The sequence below is a fragment of the Palaemon carinicauda genome, chromosome 27, assembly GCF_036898095.1.
Source record: "Palaemon carinicauda isolate YSFRI2023 chromosome 27, ASM3689809v2, whole genome shotgun sequence".
NCBI classification, from domain to species: domain Eukaryota; kingdom Metazoa; phylum Arthropoda; class Malacostraca; order Decapoda; family Palaemonidae; genus Palaemon; species Palaemon carinicauda.
In genome coordinates this window covers 31005341-31020444 of record NC_090751.1, presented here as the reverse complement: position 1 = coordinate 31020444, position 15104 = coordinate 31005341, and the positions used below count along the sequence as shown (strand labels likewise).

The 15104-nt window shown below is 40.1% G+C and overlaps 2 protein-coding genes across 7 annotated transcripts in view; one reads left to right on the top strand and one right to left on the bottom strand.

The window, feature by feature from the left end:
• LOC137620651 (uncharacterized) overlaps positions 1 to 731 on the bottom strand; it is a 13158-nt gene extending 12427 nt beyond the window's left edge. Inside the window, exon 1 of the mRNA XM_068350987.1 lies at positions 500 to 731. The gene's annotated coding sequence lies outside the window, so the exon portion shown is untranslated. The remainder of the gene's footprint in view (positions 1 to 499) is intronic.
• A 3941-nt stretch (positions 732 to 4672) lies between these two features.
• LOC137620650 (toll-interacting protein-like) overlaps positions 4673 to 15104 on the top strand; it is a 92510-nt gene continuing 82078 nt past the window's right edge. Inside the window, exons 1-2 of one of the 6 annotated variants that reach the window (XM_068350981.1) lie at positions 4673 to 4924; positions 11564 to 11678. In XM_068350981.1, coding sequence (XP_068207082.1) covers positions 11574 to 11678 — 105 coding nt within the window. In that variant the 5' untranslated portion in view covers positions 4673 to 4924; positions 11564 to 11573. Of the gene's footprint in view, positions 4925 to 4993; positions 5033 to 5087; positions 5151 to 5219; positions 5242 to 11563; positions 11679 to 15104 lie in introns of those variants that run through there. The other 5 variants (XM_068350982.1, XM_068350984.1, XM_068350983.1 and 2 more) reach the window with 5 other exon arrangements.

Genomic DNA, 15104 nt, shown 5'->3' with positions numbered 1-15104 from the left:
CGTGCAAATCCAAACATTCTCTGCCAAATAAATGAGCTTATTCTAATAGTAGTGTACACATACAAATTTATTAAATACATATTGCGTGAGTTTCCCCTTGATTCTAAAACTTATTAGTTAAGGAAAGTAACAGGACATCCGATGTAGCAACTGTTCTGTGGGGTTTATTCCGGATGTTTGTGTGACTTTCAACCAGAAGTAAATATATCTTTATCCAGAGATTTCTGGCATTTCTTAAGTCTTAGAGGACTTTCTTCAACTGAAAATATAAGTAATAATTCGCCCAGGATTTATTAAAATACAAAATTAAAATACAACACACTAACACTTATACGATAATTCATTACACTAAATGAACATACAGCGTTATACCATGATTTAGTCACAACACAGAAATGCTATAACCTACTTCGGATTCTATCTCACATTCAGTTCTTAAAATATTAATAAATCAAGTGTAATGTCTTATAATATTCCAAATATTACTGTAATTCGTTACCTGTTGCACGCCAGAAATGTCTCTCTGCTCTTGTGAGTTGTTTCCGTACAGATGATCAAATAACTCTCTTTGGTGAAAACATAAAATACACTAATGAAAATGTTTTTTTTTTTCTTAAACGATACTATCCACACACCCACATACACACACAAAGGCTGAGATAGTCTACAGCGGTAGGGCCAAAAGTGACTATGTGGGATCGTGTCGAAAAATGGTAGTCACCGACCGTTGCTCCCTCTCTTGTTACTAGGAGATTGAAAGTGCCAGACACCTCCAAGTGGAATCTACTTAACTATAATACTTTTGTCATTGTACTATACGTCACGAATTGTTTAAAGTGCCCTTTTATATCTCTTTCTATTAAGATGTTAAAAAAAGGATTGACGATAAAGCTATTTTCTATTATGGACCTATCAAATTTAAATATTGACAGTCGACATCACGCTTTCTATTTGGTTAACAGCCAAGGTAGTATACAGTAAGAGATAGATTTATCATAATCAGTTGCGATATAGAGCATGCTCCTCTATTTGTCATTTTTTTTTTTTTTTGTCTGGCCAAAGTTTGGACTACGTAACTATGGTTATAACACGTTATTTACCACAATAAAGTGGTGCAGGTTGTGTGTTCTTGGAAACAGTGTCATTCATTAGGCTTAAAGGGATAACCTATGACAATCATATAGATATAGTCGTATAAATTACACAATGGTTTTCTTTAAGTAGAAAGTTTTGTAATGTAATATGTATTTGTCAATCTAGGTAAGACGAACAACATTATATTCGAAGAAAATAAGCTCGCCTATTTTCAAATATAAAATAATGAATCAAGCAAAGATTTGGTTAAGGTTATATTCACGGTTTCACTCTAGCTGGTCTACCATTTGTAGGCCTATCCTCTTCCTGCCATTACGAAGCCTAGGGAATTTTTTCTTTCATATGTTGAAAATGGATCTAATTTTCTTTTTTTAACAAGATTTCTCAGAAGTTACAGTAATCCGTAAATACACTATATTATTTAAGGGGACGTTTGAAGTGGTAGATTAATTCACATCCATGACAAGAAGCAAGAGTCGTGTCTGAAAGGGACGCCAAAATTTGAACACACACACACACACACACATACACACACACACACATATATATATATATATATATATATATATATATATATATATATATATATATATATATATATATATATATATATACTACATGATGAAATCAAATCCATAACAAATTCATAGTAGTTTAGTTTACCATCAACTGACTTTTTATCAAAAATAAAATAAAAATGAAGTTTCATTCGATATGTTTTGCATGGTAAGGATTTTATGCATTTCACTAATCATTAATGTCTAATTATCATTACATATTCTCTCTCTCTCTCTCTCTCTCTCTCTCTCTCTCTCTCTCTCTCTCTCTCTCTCTCTCTCTCTCTCTCTCTCTCTCTCCTTTCATTTCACATGATTTTTGGTAAAATCTTTCCAGAGGAGATACGTTGATTATTATTATTATTATTATTATTATTATTATTATTATTATTATTATCATTATTATTATTATTATTATTATTATTATTATTATTATTATTATTATTATTATTATTATTATTATTATTGCCCTATTTGGAAAAGAAAGATGCTATAAACCCAAGGGACCCAACAGGAAAAAATAGGCCAGTGAGGAAAGGAAGCAGGGAAATAAGCTACAAAAGAAGATTAAACAATTAGAATAAAACATCCCCTTTCAATAAATCATACCCTTCACATATAAACTATAAAAACTTAAAAAAAAAAAAAACAACATGTCCGAGTGTACTACAAGCAAAATAACTCTAATCTAGGACAGTGGAAGGCTATGGTACAGAAGCTATGGCATTACCCAAGACTAAAGAACAATGGTTTGATTTTGAAGTGCCCCATACCCAGAAAAGCTACCTATCATAGCTAAAGAGTCTCTTCTACCCTCACCAAGAGGAAAGTAGCCACTGAACAATTATAGTGCTGTAGTTATAACCCCTAGAGGAAGAAGAGTTGTTTGGTAATCTGTGTTGTTAGGTGTATGAGGACAGAGGAGAATGTAGAAAGAATAGGCCAGACTATTCGATGTATGTGTAGGCAAAGACAAAAATGAGGCGTAACGAGAGAGGGGGATCCAATGTATTACTGTCTGGCCAGTCAGAGGACCCAATAACTCTCTTGTGGTAGTATCTAACGGGTGGCTGGTGCAAATGTTGCTTTGCAGTGTTTGAACACGTGTTCAATGTAAATACATCTAAAATGTATCATGTATCAATGTTTTCCCTCATATTTATCCTCTTCCATATGTTTAATCAAACATATAGCCTTAATATAACGGAGCAAAATGGAAGCGACAGAAAAATCCAGAAACGGTTACTCGTTCTAGTTGCAGCATTGTGAGTTTTCCCAGCAGCTGTGTGATGCAAGAGAAGATAAGTGATAACTTATCTCTTATGATATCTAGATCAGACAGGTTATTATATATATAGGGTACATGGTTAGAAGCATTTTGTATAACATTTAATCATCCATTAGATATGAGGACCACATTATGTTTGACGAAAATAAGATAAACTTACCGTTCGTTACGAAATAAGTTTCAGATCGACATTATAAGAAGTATTATGCCACCATTTTAGCTTATTTACCCCTTTCAGCAATCGGACCCGTTCATCGTTCATCACAATATATCCAATCTTTGCAACGTTTGAGAAGCATTTATATATTTGTAAAAGAATTTCCTCAGCCCATTGGGAGTATATTTTCATAATGCTCATTTTATAAACACTGAAATAAAATATGAGCTGTCTCTTGTATAGGCCTACCGGGGCTTCCAGACATATTTCTTTTAGCAAATGTAGTCCATGGCATCTTGACGAGTGCATCCCATATAAAGCAAGCAAAGTTTAGCTGAGGAATATCTTATCCAGGAGATGATTATTCGACATTCCTGAATCAGTAGACCGATTCATTGATCTTCTCTCAGTCGCATCTCATGAGCACTATTGATTTAATGAAGGTTCCAAGGAATGTTCGTCTAAGCTTTGAACAACAATGCCTGGCCCTTTGTATTTCTGAGTTCTTCGCGTGAACAAAATTGGAAGGTCTTGATATTTTTTTTTCTATTAGTAGCTCGTCTACGTTTCACTCACCTTCCCTCCCCCACCAAGTTTAGGGACAAATTTTTGCCTGAAGGCACTAATGTTACCACATGTAGTTGGTTTGATCAGTTTAAGAATAAAGAAAATTATCATTTAAGCAATTGCTTAAATAATCATTTTCTTTATTCTTAAACTGATCAAGAAGTAAGGTAGGAATGAAAGGGAAAGGAGCCAATTTACATATTATATGATCCCGAAAGATCTATTTATATACAGTAAACAAAAATCTTGAACACCAGTATTTATCATTAAACTAACGATGGGTGCTTTTTGTATGAATGTCTTACAGAATTAATCTAAGCTACTCTTAAAACAAAGACTTGTTCCTCTTTTCTAAGTGTGACCATTTTCACTGGCTAATTACGTTTATTTGTATAGAATTGTCAAATTTCATAGATTAATGATGTAAACGTGACCAACTGATAAGGTTTTGCAGCTAGAAACAAATATATTCATATCTTTATCTAAAGCTGTCAACTCCCACGAGCCAGGTTTTAGCTTATTTAATTTTTTGTTTAATTTTGTGACGAAACTCAAAAATCACCTGGTGTCAAACTCCAAAACTTTGCCGTCCGGAAAGTTCTGAAAACTATAATACATTTTTATAGTTCATTTAAACACGGGCAAATGTACTTACGCATTTTCTATAATCCTAATTATCTCCCTACATTCAGACATTTAGTGTAAATTTGATTGTAAAATTTCAACTTTAGAATAAGTTATCACTACGGCCACACCCTGATTATTATTATTAAATAATTTGTTTGTTATTCGAGTATAAAGAGGCATCATCAACATAATCCTAATGTCAAGATGATTACTGGGTAACAAATCAGTTTATTGTTCTAAAAATTACAAGGTTCAGATAATCATTACTGTTTTAGAAATATATTCTATCTAGAATTATCGATCTATGTCTTTTGCAGTGGGAAATGTATGATAATCACTTGCATAATGAATAATCAAGTGACCATCGAACGGACCCGTCCAGTGTTTCCAACTTTATGAACAATAACATAAATGGGATATGTTTTTCAATAGAATATTTTACTTGTGTCTTCTATATTGAAGGATTGTGTGAATATCTATTATTCTTGCATTGAAAAATTAACAAAGAAGCGAAGACAATAAAATTCAGTGAATATCAAACGCACCCGACCAGTGTTTACAACTTTACTTCAACTTTCAATGAAAATGGCAACGTCTGCCGTGACAGCTAAGAATGAAGAACGACGCAAACAGGTAATTTAATCACTTTTTGGGACAAAATTCTTGAAATCTGTGCAAGGCAGTGATTTATATTTCGATGCAGTGAGACGAATAAGCATGTCAAAGGCATACCCTAACAAGGTAAGGGGGATTAAGAGATCGTGATGTCACAGGTCTGAATAAAAGTCACGAGACACCTCTAAGCTTATGAGTCATAGTTTGGTTCGCAAGTGTATACCTGTATACCTGACCTGATTAAGTATATTCTCTGTGTATCATAAAAAGGAACTTTTAACATAGTTTTGACAGTGATTCGTGCTGGCGAAGCAGAGTGGTCCATACGGCCAATCGTACTTTCGATTGTTCTTTTGTGTTTCATTTAAAATGTATTTGGTTTATTTGGAGGTTGTCTTTATAACAAGCCTTTCCTGTTCAGGCTAGACTAAGTTATCAAGTTTGGTCTACCCCATATTAAGTCTGTGTACCACTAGTAATGGCAAGCAATATGTTCTTGATCTGCCAATGACATTCCAGCTTCGGTTGCTTGGAAAGTTATGTCCTAATGTGGGAGCCTATGTATATCAGCGGCCAGTTCCTCACTCTTTCATTAAAAATGGACATCAAATAACAAACTTTCCCCCCATAACCTAACCTACAAGCTGTGTCCTTACCTACTTGCCTAACGGCCTGCGACTCCCCTTACACTACCGTATGCTAAGTTAGACATAATACATACAGGTGGCCGCTATCATACATGCAACCCCTGAGAGAAGCGAGCCCGAATTAGAACAAGACCCATTATATTTAAACATTTTATCAGAGTATATATATGTTTTTCTCTAGTAAATAACATGATTCAACCGGTTTTTACCTTCATTTCAACCGCAACAAAAACAACCAGTTTAGCTACCTGGAAGGTAGTTGAACTGGTTGTTTTGTTTGTTTGCGGTTGAAATGGTCAAATTCGGTTAAATCACGTTATTTACTTTAGGAAAACATAGATTTTCTGTTCAAAATGATACCCTGTAATACAGTAAAACTTTACCCATTGGTCTTAGTGTTGGTGCATCAATAAAGTTATACTAGGGCTGGATCCTCCTGTCTAATTTAATCTTGTTTTAATTTCTTAGGAGCCTTTGTATATCAGCGGCCAATTCCTCCAGCGAGCATAAAATATGGAAACCGACGAAATTTAAATTTCCTTCCCTAACCGAACCTAAAAGCCGTATTATCTAATTACCTAACGGGGGAGATAATCCCCTTGCGACCCCTCTTACGTTGCTGTATTCTTAGTCAGCCGTCATTAACATACAGGTGGTCGCTATCATACATGCACCCCATTTTTTATATACCTTACACAACTATCTGCAGTTTTACCAATGCCGATAACTCGGTTTTATAGCTAACCTAACCTTGGGCATTGTGTCCTTACTCATACCCCACTACACTTCCCTTACTAAATCACTGATTTGTAACCGTAAAATTATACACAGTAAATTTTTATATGAAAACTATTTTTTATAGCTTTAAAAAACGCGGATAATATGTATCTGTAGGTGTTTTGAACTTTTTTTTATAATTTCTGTCAGAAATTCATAGGTTTTGAGTAATAGTGCGTCGACTACACTGGAAATTTTGTTTACCAGGAGTTCTGGACTCATAGAAAATGTGACGCCATTCTATTTTCTATGGGGTTGGTCATAAGTGTTTTTCGAATTACTAGCTCCTAACGTAATTGGGTATTATAATAGAACAACATGGGAGAAAATTTACTAGTAAGGAAATGTGGTTATTTACAGCAGAACTCCGTTTTCTTTGAAAATGACCTTTATTTCTGTGGGAACCGGCGTTATTGGGTGGGAATAATTTACTAGCGAATCGATAAATAATGGTAAAACTAACCCTTTCTTCTCTGTACGTTATTCTCTGGGACGCTTAATAAATCCACAAAAAATTATACAAAATATGGGGATCCTCTTCTGAAATATTTATTCAACTTTTGTTTACATTTTAGAGGTCGGATGTTTCTGGTGCCGTTTGCGCATAGCCTTTTGTGCGATAATGACTTTATACTTCCTGCTCAGTAAGCTATGCTAATTGCCCAAAATATTTTTGCAGTAATTTTGATAATTCTATTTTGTGTGCAGTACATTAATACTATGGAAACTTTATAATAAATTTTTTTAGGTTCTGTACTTGCAAAGTTCCATTTACTGTACTCGTGTTCCTACATATATACAAACCTTATGTCCTCTAAAATAGGGAATATGTTTTTAGCATAGTTGGATTCATTAATGAGGTAGTTAACGACAGTTGGTGAGTGTGGGGGCCGGGGCCTGCCCCTCCACTTGTAGGAAGCATGTCACTTTGGTCTTCGACTGCAAGGAATACGGACTTACTGTTACGCTCTTATCAAACTTTTTCTTCTAGCAAGTGAATGCTGGCTGTCAATTGTGATGGATGTGAAACAAGAGATTGGTACTTGCAGGGGAAAGAGGGAACATTGAAACCGATATATGTCCAAACCGGTTGTATATCCATACTCAATATACCTCTTGTAGGGCGCATGATTATTCACAATCATCCCCGTCTCCTAAGTGTAGGTTATGGCCTCCTATGCAGTGGCAGGCTTATGCCTTGAAGGTAAAGAAGAGAGCTAAGTCATTTTCAGGGTCTGTCTTGGTGCCAGGGGTAAATACAATAATTTTAAAAGGATATAATGAAACTCAAACATATCTATTCCTAGTGTGAGCAGCGAGGCAAAACGAGATTCAACTGTGGCCCTGTTTGGGCAATCCTGTCATCTCTTCATTTTCATCAGCATTTTGGAAGTAAACCAAGCCTCGCCGAGAGCGCCTGCCGTGATAAGGAAACTGTCCTGTTTGACCAAGATGCCATCGTCTTAATTAGTGGAGTCAGCATATTTTGAGAAGCCGGGCCTGAGGGAAATCTTTGTTTAGGATATATGTCATCATGGAAGGACACGTGCTGCCCTTTTGTTACAACTTAACACATGGTCCGGATTGCATCAGAAATTTCTTCTAGAAGCTTCCATGGCGTGATCGAAGTGGGTGTTTTTGAGGAAGCCAATAGAGAGGCAGAATTGCTAAAAAGAACGCCTTCTATGGAGATGACCACTGCCCACTGGAATTAACTCCGCCCATACATGGGTATATAAACTTCAAGAAGAGATTGTCCAAGGGAGATAGGACAGGACATAAGACAAGAGAGGAATTATGTCCGAAGCACATAAGATCCAATGTCCTAGTGAGATAAGAAACAGAGAAGACCAGAATTCTGATGGAGCCAGATTCTAACTTTCCAATCAGACAACAAAAGCCTATCTCCTAAAGATCTTACTTTGACCGAGAAGAAGAGACAAAATGAAGCAGCCAGCCCTCCCTGCTTGTGACAAGAAGTAGCCAACACTGCCTGCAGCCTGCCTTTGTTCAACAGTATCATCGAATCCTTGGAAGAAGACCTCTGATGTCCCTTCTTGATGCCACCCCTTTTTGTGACGTCTTTGAATCCGGTCATCGTTCCAGTTTCATCTGAACTTCAGCCGCCCTTCTGCAACGTTCTCAAGCCTGAAGTCTCCATACCAGTATCGTCTCAGCAGCTGCAGAAAACTATTCTTAAGTATTTCTACCTTATTGACTGTTTGCCCTTTCTGTTGATGTTTTGGTTGGTGTGATTTGTCAGTTAAAGTAACCGAAGAAGTAACATTAGTTTTCTTTGTAAGTTTGTGAATAAACGTGTTGTGGTGTTTTTTCGAGAGTTTCTTTTTATAATCATTTCCCATATTTAATTGGTGGTTGTTATTTATTTTACTTATTAAAAGAACCTGTAACGATTTTAAGATCATAACACTTGGCAACCCAATAAGTCACCAAAGTCTTCTCCTCTTTTGTCCTCTCATTACGTGCATCTGCTTTCACTGCTCCAGTGCTTACACCCTTGACTGGGTCCCCTAGGAGTATGTGTGGAGCAGCAGTTCTCAGAGCTATGTCGGCAGCCTTTTCAGGTTCTGGTAGTGTGTGAGGTTCCTCTAGTGTTTGCTGCACCCTATTGGAAGTTGGAGGCTCATCTCCCATTGCCATGCAAACTGCAGACAATGGGTTTGACCTAAGGAAAGCTTAGGCCTTTTTAGGTCTTTCAGGTAGGCACACTACGACTTGGTTTAGGGAGCTGTTAGATAAGGTTACCTCTCCCCTATTGTCCCCAGCACCAGTGTATCTCACGGTGACACCAGTGGTAAATGTCATGGTTGCTGTGTTCCTAGTGTTAGTGACCTCAGTGATGTTCCCAGTGGTACCTCCTTCTGTGACACCAATGTCGGCTCTTGAAGGTGTCGCGCCTAAGTCAACTCCTGATCCTAAAGTACAAATTGCTCCAGTGGCGGGTGTAACCCCTTACCTTACCCCTGACCTGGTCACTTTTTGTGTTTTCCACCTCATTCCCTGTTCTGGTTACCATTACCCTTAAGTCTGTCACAATTATCCTTGTGCCAGTCACCTTCGCCCTTGTGCCTGGGGTTCTGGGGAGTGTAATCACCGCAGTCCCATGTGAGTGTGCCTACTACCTCCCTTATGACAGTTCCTCAATGTTGTGGTTCCTGTTAGAGCAACCCATGAGGTTTATCCCCTTAAGGGAGCATCATCATCATTGGTTCCGTCTCCAACTTCTCTAATTCAGCTTTTGGCTCTGATCCTGTCACTTCTTCTAAGAAAAAGAGAAAAAGGTTAAATAAGTAAAGGAAAGACGGTCGTAGTCAAATGGAAAAGGGTCCTCACGACTCTACATCCCTCTTGCAGGGGTGGACTATGCCCGACTTGTTCCCTGCGAGCTACAGCCACTTGTTTTGTTTTCCTATAGCTGGTGCATGGCCCTGTGTTACCTCTCAGCACCAGGCCCCTCTGTAGCCATGGCTCAATTTTCCCGGCTATCCCGATAGTCGGGCAAAACAGAAATGTATGTCCCTATACACTTTCTTTCCTGGTTGATGGAGGAGCTTTAAAGCCTTCTGTTGCCTTTTCTACCTGGACGATGATGCCCTTCTCCTCCCTGACGTCACGATACTTTGGTAGAGCAAGTAGAAAGGATGGCACCACTCGAGGCTGTCACTAAGGGTGAGGAACGGAAGGACCTTTTCCCTAGGGCTTTTGGCATGGGGCTGTGGCCATCTCCTCCTTCCCATCAGCATAGGAAATAGTACAAGTTACTCCTTCCATCTCTACAACGATCAGTGCCAGTGATTCCCCCCCTCCCCCCGACCCTCCGCTGTTGTTGGCCTTCCTAGGCCTTCTTCGTGAAACGATCCTAAGAGTGTACACCTCGACTGCTGAGTCAATATACCAATTAGGAACAGAGCTCATGAATTAAGGGTCATAAGCCCCACCCTAGCCCTGAAGAGGACTCTTTCAATCAACCTGTTGTTGAAGGCTGTGGTTTGGAAATGACAGACTACCTTCAGTATTTTAGTTATGGAAGTATATCAACAAGTCCCTAGGCATCTTTGTTCTTGGTCCATGGTGGCTGTTCAAGTTGTTGCGTAATGTAAAGTAGAATGACTGGCTTTTCGCCTTCATTTTTCTGCTCCTTCTCTTATAGGCAAAGTGGTCGTAAAGTTACTTGCTCGATCCGACTTGTTGCGGGTAATCTACATTTCTGAGCTCCATTCATTAGATCTAAAGAATTATCTCCCCCTTCCTCCTGAATGAGGAGGAGGATGGTGGAATTTATACCAACCCATTGGTCATCATATGCAAGGTTTACTATTTTGGAATGGTATCCCCTTCAGGGTAAGGGATCCCTCTATTGACCACGTCCCAATCATCTTGAACAGGCCAGAACCTATCAGTCTACTCATCCCTAGGATAGACAGATGGGAGGTTACTGGAGTCATCGCCTTCACTCTCACATGGGACCAGGCAGAATAACATTTCGTGGGATGAGGAATAAACAAGTTTGGTTCTAGTGGGACTTCTGAACTAGCAATCAGTGAGTCTCCTAATTTTAAAGGACGGAAAGTTTGTGTACGTGTAGGAGTAAATTTCCCACCTCAAAGTCGAAAGTGACATGCCTCCGACAAGTGGAGGGCTGCAGTTTCTTTTCCGCCCCTACTGCCGGTTGTTTAACCACTTTTTTCTAATGAATTTAACGCCTATTCCAGCTCTGCTGAAAATAAATTCCCTATTTTAAAGAGCTCAGTTTTTTATAGCTAGGAGAATTACTAATTGCCTTTGAAATTTGTGATTTTGAATCCAGAGATTACATTCGATTTGTAGTGTTTACAGTACTACATGGGAGAAACTTACACAGTTGTTTTTTGTTGATAATCCTTTAATCAGAAAGTTTTAAGTTTTTTCTGCATAGTAATTAAGATAGTTTGAAAGTTCATGAGCATTGTACTCAAATGTATATTGATGATTTATATCAACACATTGCACTAGACTTTATTGAAGACAGTATCATGGAAGTATTTTAATTACAACGCGGTTTTCATTGACTCTTTGTCGTGAGTAACTTATCCTCTGTGTATTTCGAGAATTCCCTATAGATATTTCAAACTTTCATAAGATTTTAGATCATCCCTGGAGGAAAATTGATTTTATGTTAAACATAGTACAGTATATTGTATTGGTTTTCATTGTTATTTTTTCAATATTACAGCAAGCACTAGATGTTTTTCCCACTTTTGATTCCTATACCATTCCCGTGTAACATGTATGGTTATGGAAGACACCGCTTGTACAGGTATCAGGAGTCAACTCCAGACCAATCTATTGTAAGTGTAATACAAATAATGTGTTCTTGCAGAAGTAAAAACTGTTGCTTTACTGAGACTATTAACTTCATTATTCTATGGTAATTTTAAATGTGGGGTAACTAGCATCTTTCTTGAATGAGATAGTATTTAAGCTTGTAGGATCGTGAGGCCCAGCTCCGCTTGCTCTCAATTTCCCACTTTGTCTGAACTCATTGATTGATTTGATCTGATTTTTGGTAGGAATGATAAGGGATTGAATTTTGTTTAATGTTAATTCTTTTATTGCCATTGCTTTAAGCATGTGAATTTTTCATAGTCGCCTTCATGGCTCATTTTAGATACCTTTACAACACAGTATTGTTGAAGCCTATGTAAATACTTTTGTACTGTATGAGGTTTCTCCATAGTGAGTAGACTGAATGATTAGATAGCAAATAGGAGCAAATAGGGAAGACAGAGGAGTTTAGAACCCTTATTTTGATTGATGAGTAGGCCTTAGAAGAAGGCAGAGCATATTTGCTATCTAGGAAAAATTCTGGACCTTGAGGTGTAAATTAAGAAAACGGTAAGAGAGTGACAGCAGCGTGACTAATATGAAGAGATCACACTAGCCAACTGGTAGATAAAAGTGATCTATTAGTATAGAGAGCAAAGACTTACCATTGTTACATAATGCCTTAATTGTACCACTCTGTGAAGCATAAACATGGATGCTGACAAAGAATTTGAAAGAGATTTTGATAAGTTGGGACCTTAGAAGTTTAGGATTCATGAGTGAATTACGGTGGAAAGATCATATTATGTATGAGGAATTGGTGGAGAGATGGTTTGGACAATTGAGAAGGGCCTAGGAGTTACTTGAAAGAACAGTAAATATGGTAGTGATAGGATGAAGTGTTACTGGAAGACCCAGGAAATTGTGAAAAATGGTAATAGATGAAGATTTAGCCTTTGTGGGAGTGGTTCAGGATAGAGGGTAATGGTTAAAACTTATTTAATGTCTAATCCAATAAAGGCAATAGCTGAAATGAGTCACCAAAATTTAGTCAGTGCTATGTTGTTTTTAATTGAATCATTCCTGAATAACCATTTTGTTTTGCATTGATACATTAATTAGTGATCCATATGATACTACAGTAGAATAATTTTAAGAACTTTGTTTCACAGTTACTACCCATTGTTTTAATGGATTGTTCTTCTCCCTTCCATGCTAGTTAAGTGCAGTATTAAACTGCATGCTGGGTAGTTATGCTAGAATAAGAGAGCAAAGAAACTCATAGCCGGTCTGTTTCAACATGTACTTCATCAGTGCTATTCAACATTTGTTCCATAACTGAAATACAAACCACGCTATTTAATATGGGTTATTACTTTCGCGTAGCTGAAATGACGAGCCATTAGAATTTTAACGAGGGTTTACTACCCCCATCGCTAGTTAGCGGGGGGGTAGGGAGGGGTAGCTTGCTAACCACCTCCCCCCCTCACACACCTGCGCGATGAGCTTACTTTTACTTTGGCTCGGGCGGTGAACGGATGTGTCCGCTCTCACCCTCGCTTTTTGACAGCCATTAATGCTTTTTGTCTTTTTACTTACTTTTTCTTATACTTGTAATATATATTTGTTCCAACACGGAGTACTTACCTCGAACTACTTTCTTAGGAGTATCTGGGATCTCCTCCCAACCGACCAGAGTTTTGTGTAGTTTACCCTAGTCCCGATTTCTATGAGGGGTAACTTCAGGTGGAGTGATACGCGCCCTGAGGCTAACCCCGGGTCAGAGAGCATGCTTGCTCAGGTCTCGATTTCCAGTAAGTTCTCTGGTTGTGTCGCGATAACATCTCGACGCTCTCTCCTTACCCAGTGCGACCCTTTGTGTCCCCGACCCCCTTTTTGTCTCACGCGGTCCCCATGTGGACCCATTGTGTTCATTCTATACCCTTTCCTACCCTTCTCCTCTGTGTTCGTCGTGTAGAGGCAGCTTATGTTCTCCTACAGCCACGTGTCCGGAGTGCGAGTCCTGGAACGATGTGCAGTGGGTGCGCTACGGCACCAAGAAGAAGAAGGCGTCCAAGAGGTCACATAGGAAGCCTCTCCTCTCCTCGCCGCTTACTTCTCCCGATGCCTTGTTGGATAGAGCTTCTCAGCTACCTTCCCCTACTCAGAGTAGGGGACGAGGTAAGTCAGTTGTGGGGAAGAGGCCCATTGCTCTTCCCCAGGAGTCTGAGTGGGTGCGGTATATCACCAAGAAGAAGTAGGCGACGAAGAGGTCGCCTAAGAAGCCGAGCGTCCCCTCCTCCCTTGCTTCGCCGGGCGTCTCGTCTGACCGAACTTTCCTACCACCCTCCCCTACCCAGAGTTGGGGATGAAGTAAGTCCGTTGCAGGGAAGAGGCCCGCGGCCCTTCCCCAAGAGTCTGATCTTCAGGATAGTGGGGTTGTGGCGTCGTTTCAGGCGAGTGATGGGCCTGAGGGAGGGGCGGGAGTGTGTACGGGAGACGGAGTCCTGGTGCAAGCAGGCCACGTCTCCTCTGATGACCCCGTGTGGGGGAAAATGTCCCTAATTCTTCTCCAGCCTCTTTGGCGTGTTTTTCAGTCACTTCTGCAGCCGAGGGCGCTGCTGAGAAGGAGCCTTCCCCGGCGTCGGACCCCATTGCGTGGGTTCCCCCAAGACGCCTTTCAGGTCGCCTCTGAGGATGGAAGAGAGCTTTGGGACATGGTCCCCCACGGAAGAGCGTCCGCTCCGGATGATTGGACCCTTCGGTGCGGCCCTACATATCTGTGGGCTCCTCTTTCGAGTCATACTCTTTCTCCTCAGAGGATGGAGCCCCGAGGAACCAGTAGAGGAGGTGAGAGAGGTCCCGCAGAAGGAGGTCCCGTTCCCGTTCCAGATCTCGCCGCCACAGGAGGCACGCTAGATCTCTCAGGAGGCGGCACAGAAGAAATCGTCCCCAAGGGAGGAATGGGTGCGTTTCGCCATCCCATGCAGACGACACCTGGGAGCTAAAGCAGTTCTGTGTACCTCTGGCTGGCTCCCAAGGGCTCGTTCTCCCGCTCCGAAGTACGCCCCTTACAGCAGGCTTTGGCAGACCAGTATAAGTCCGCGAAGGTTCCGACTCCTTCCGCCCAGCGGAGAGTCACTCCTTCGGTCTGGCAGCTGTGACCCAGCCTCCAAGACTTCGACAGGCTGGCCAGAACGTGAAAGACAACCAGCAGCCATGAGGAAGCCCGCAGTAGCTTGGTCCTCCATGGGGAGAGACAAGTCCAGGACGGAGGCCTCTGTCCCAGCGGCGATGCCCCTCCTCCATCCAGAACAGCCGAAGTCGTACCACGACAAAGGATGCCTACACCCCAAGGGGGCCCCCCCCGTCGTAGGTGCTCCTTCTCAGGCAGTAGAGCATCCGACGTAAGGCTCAGCGGACGAGTCCCCCGCGTACAGAAAAGTACT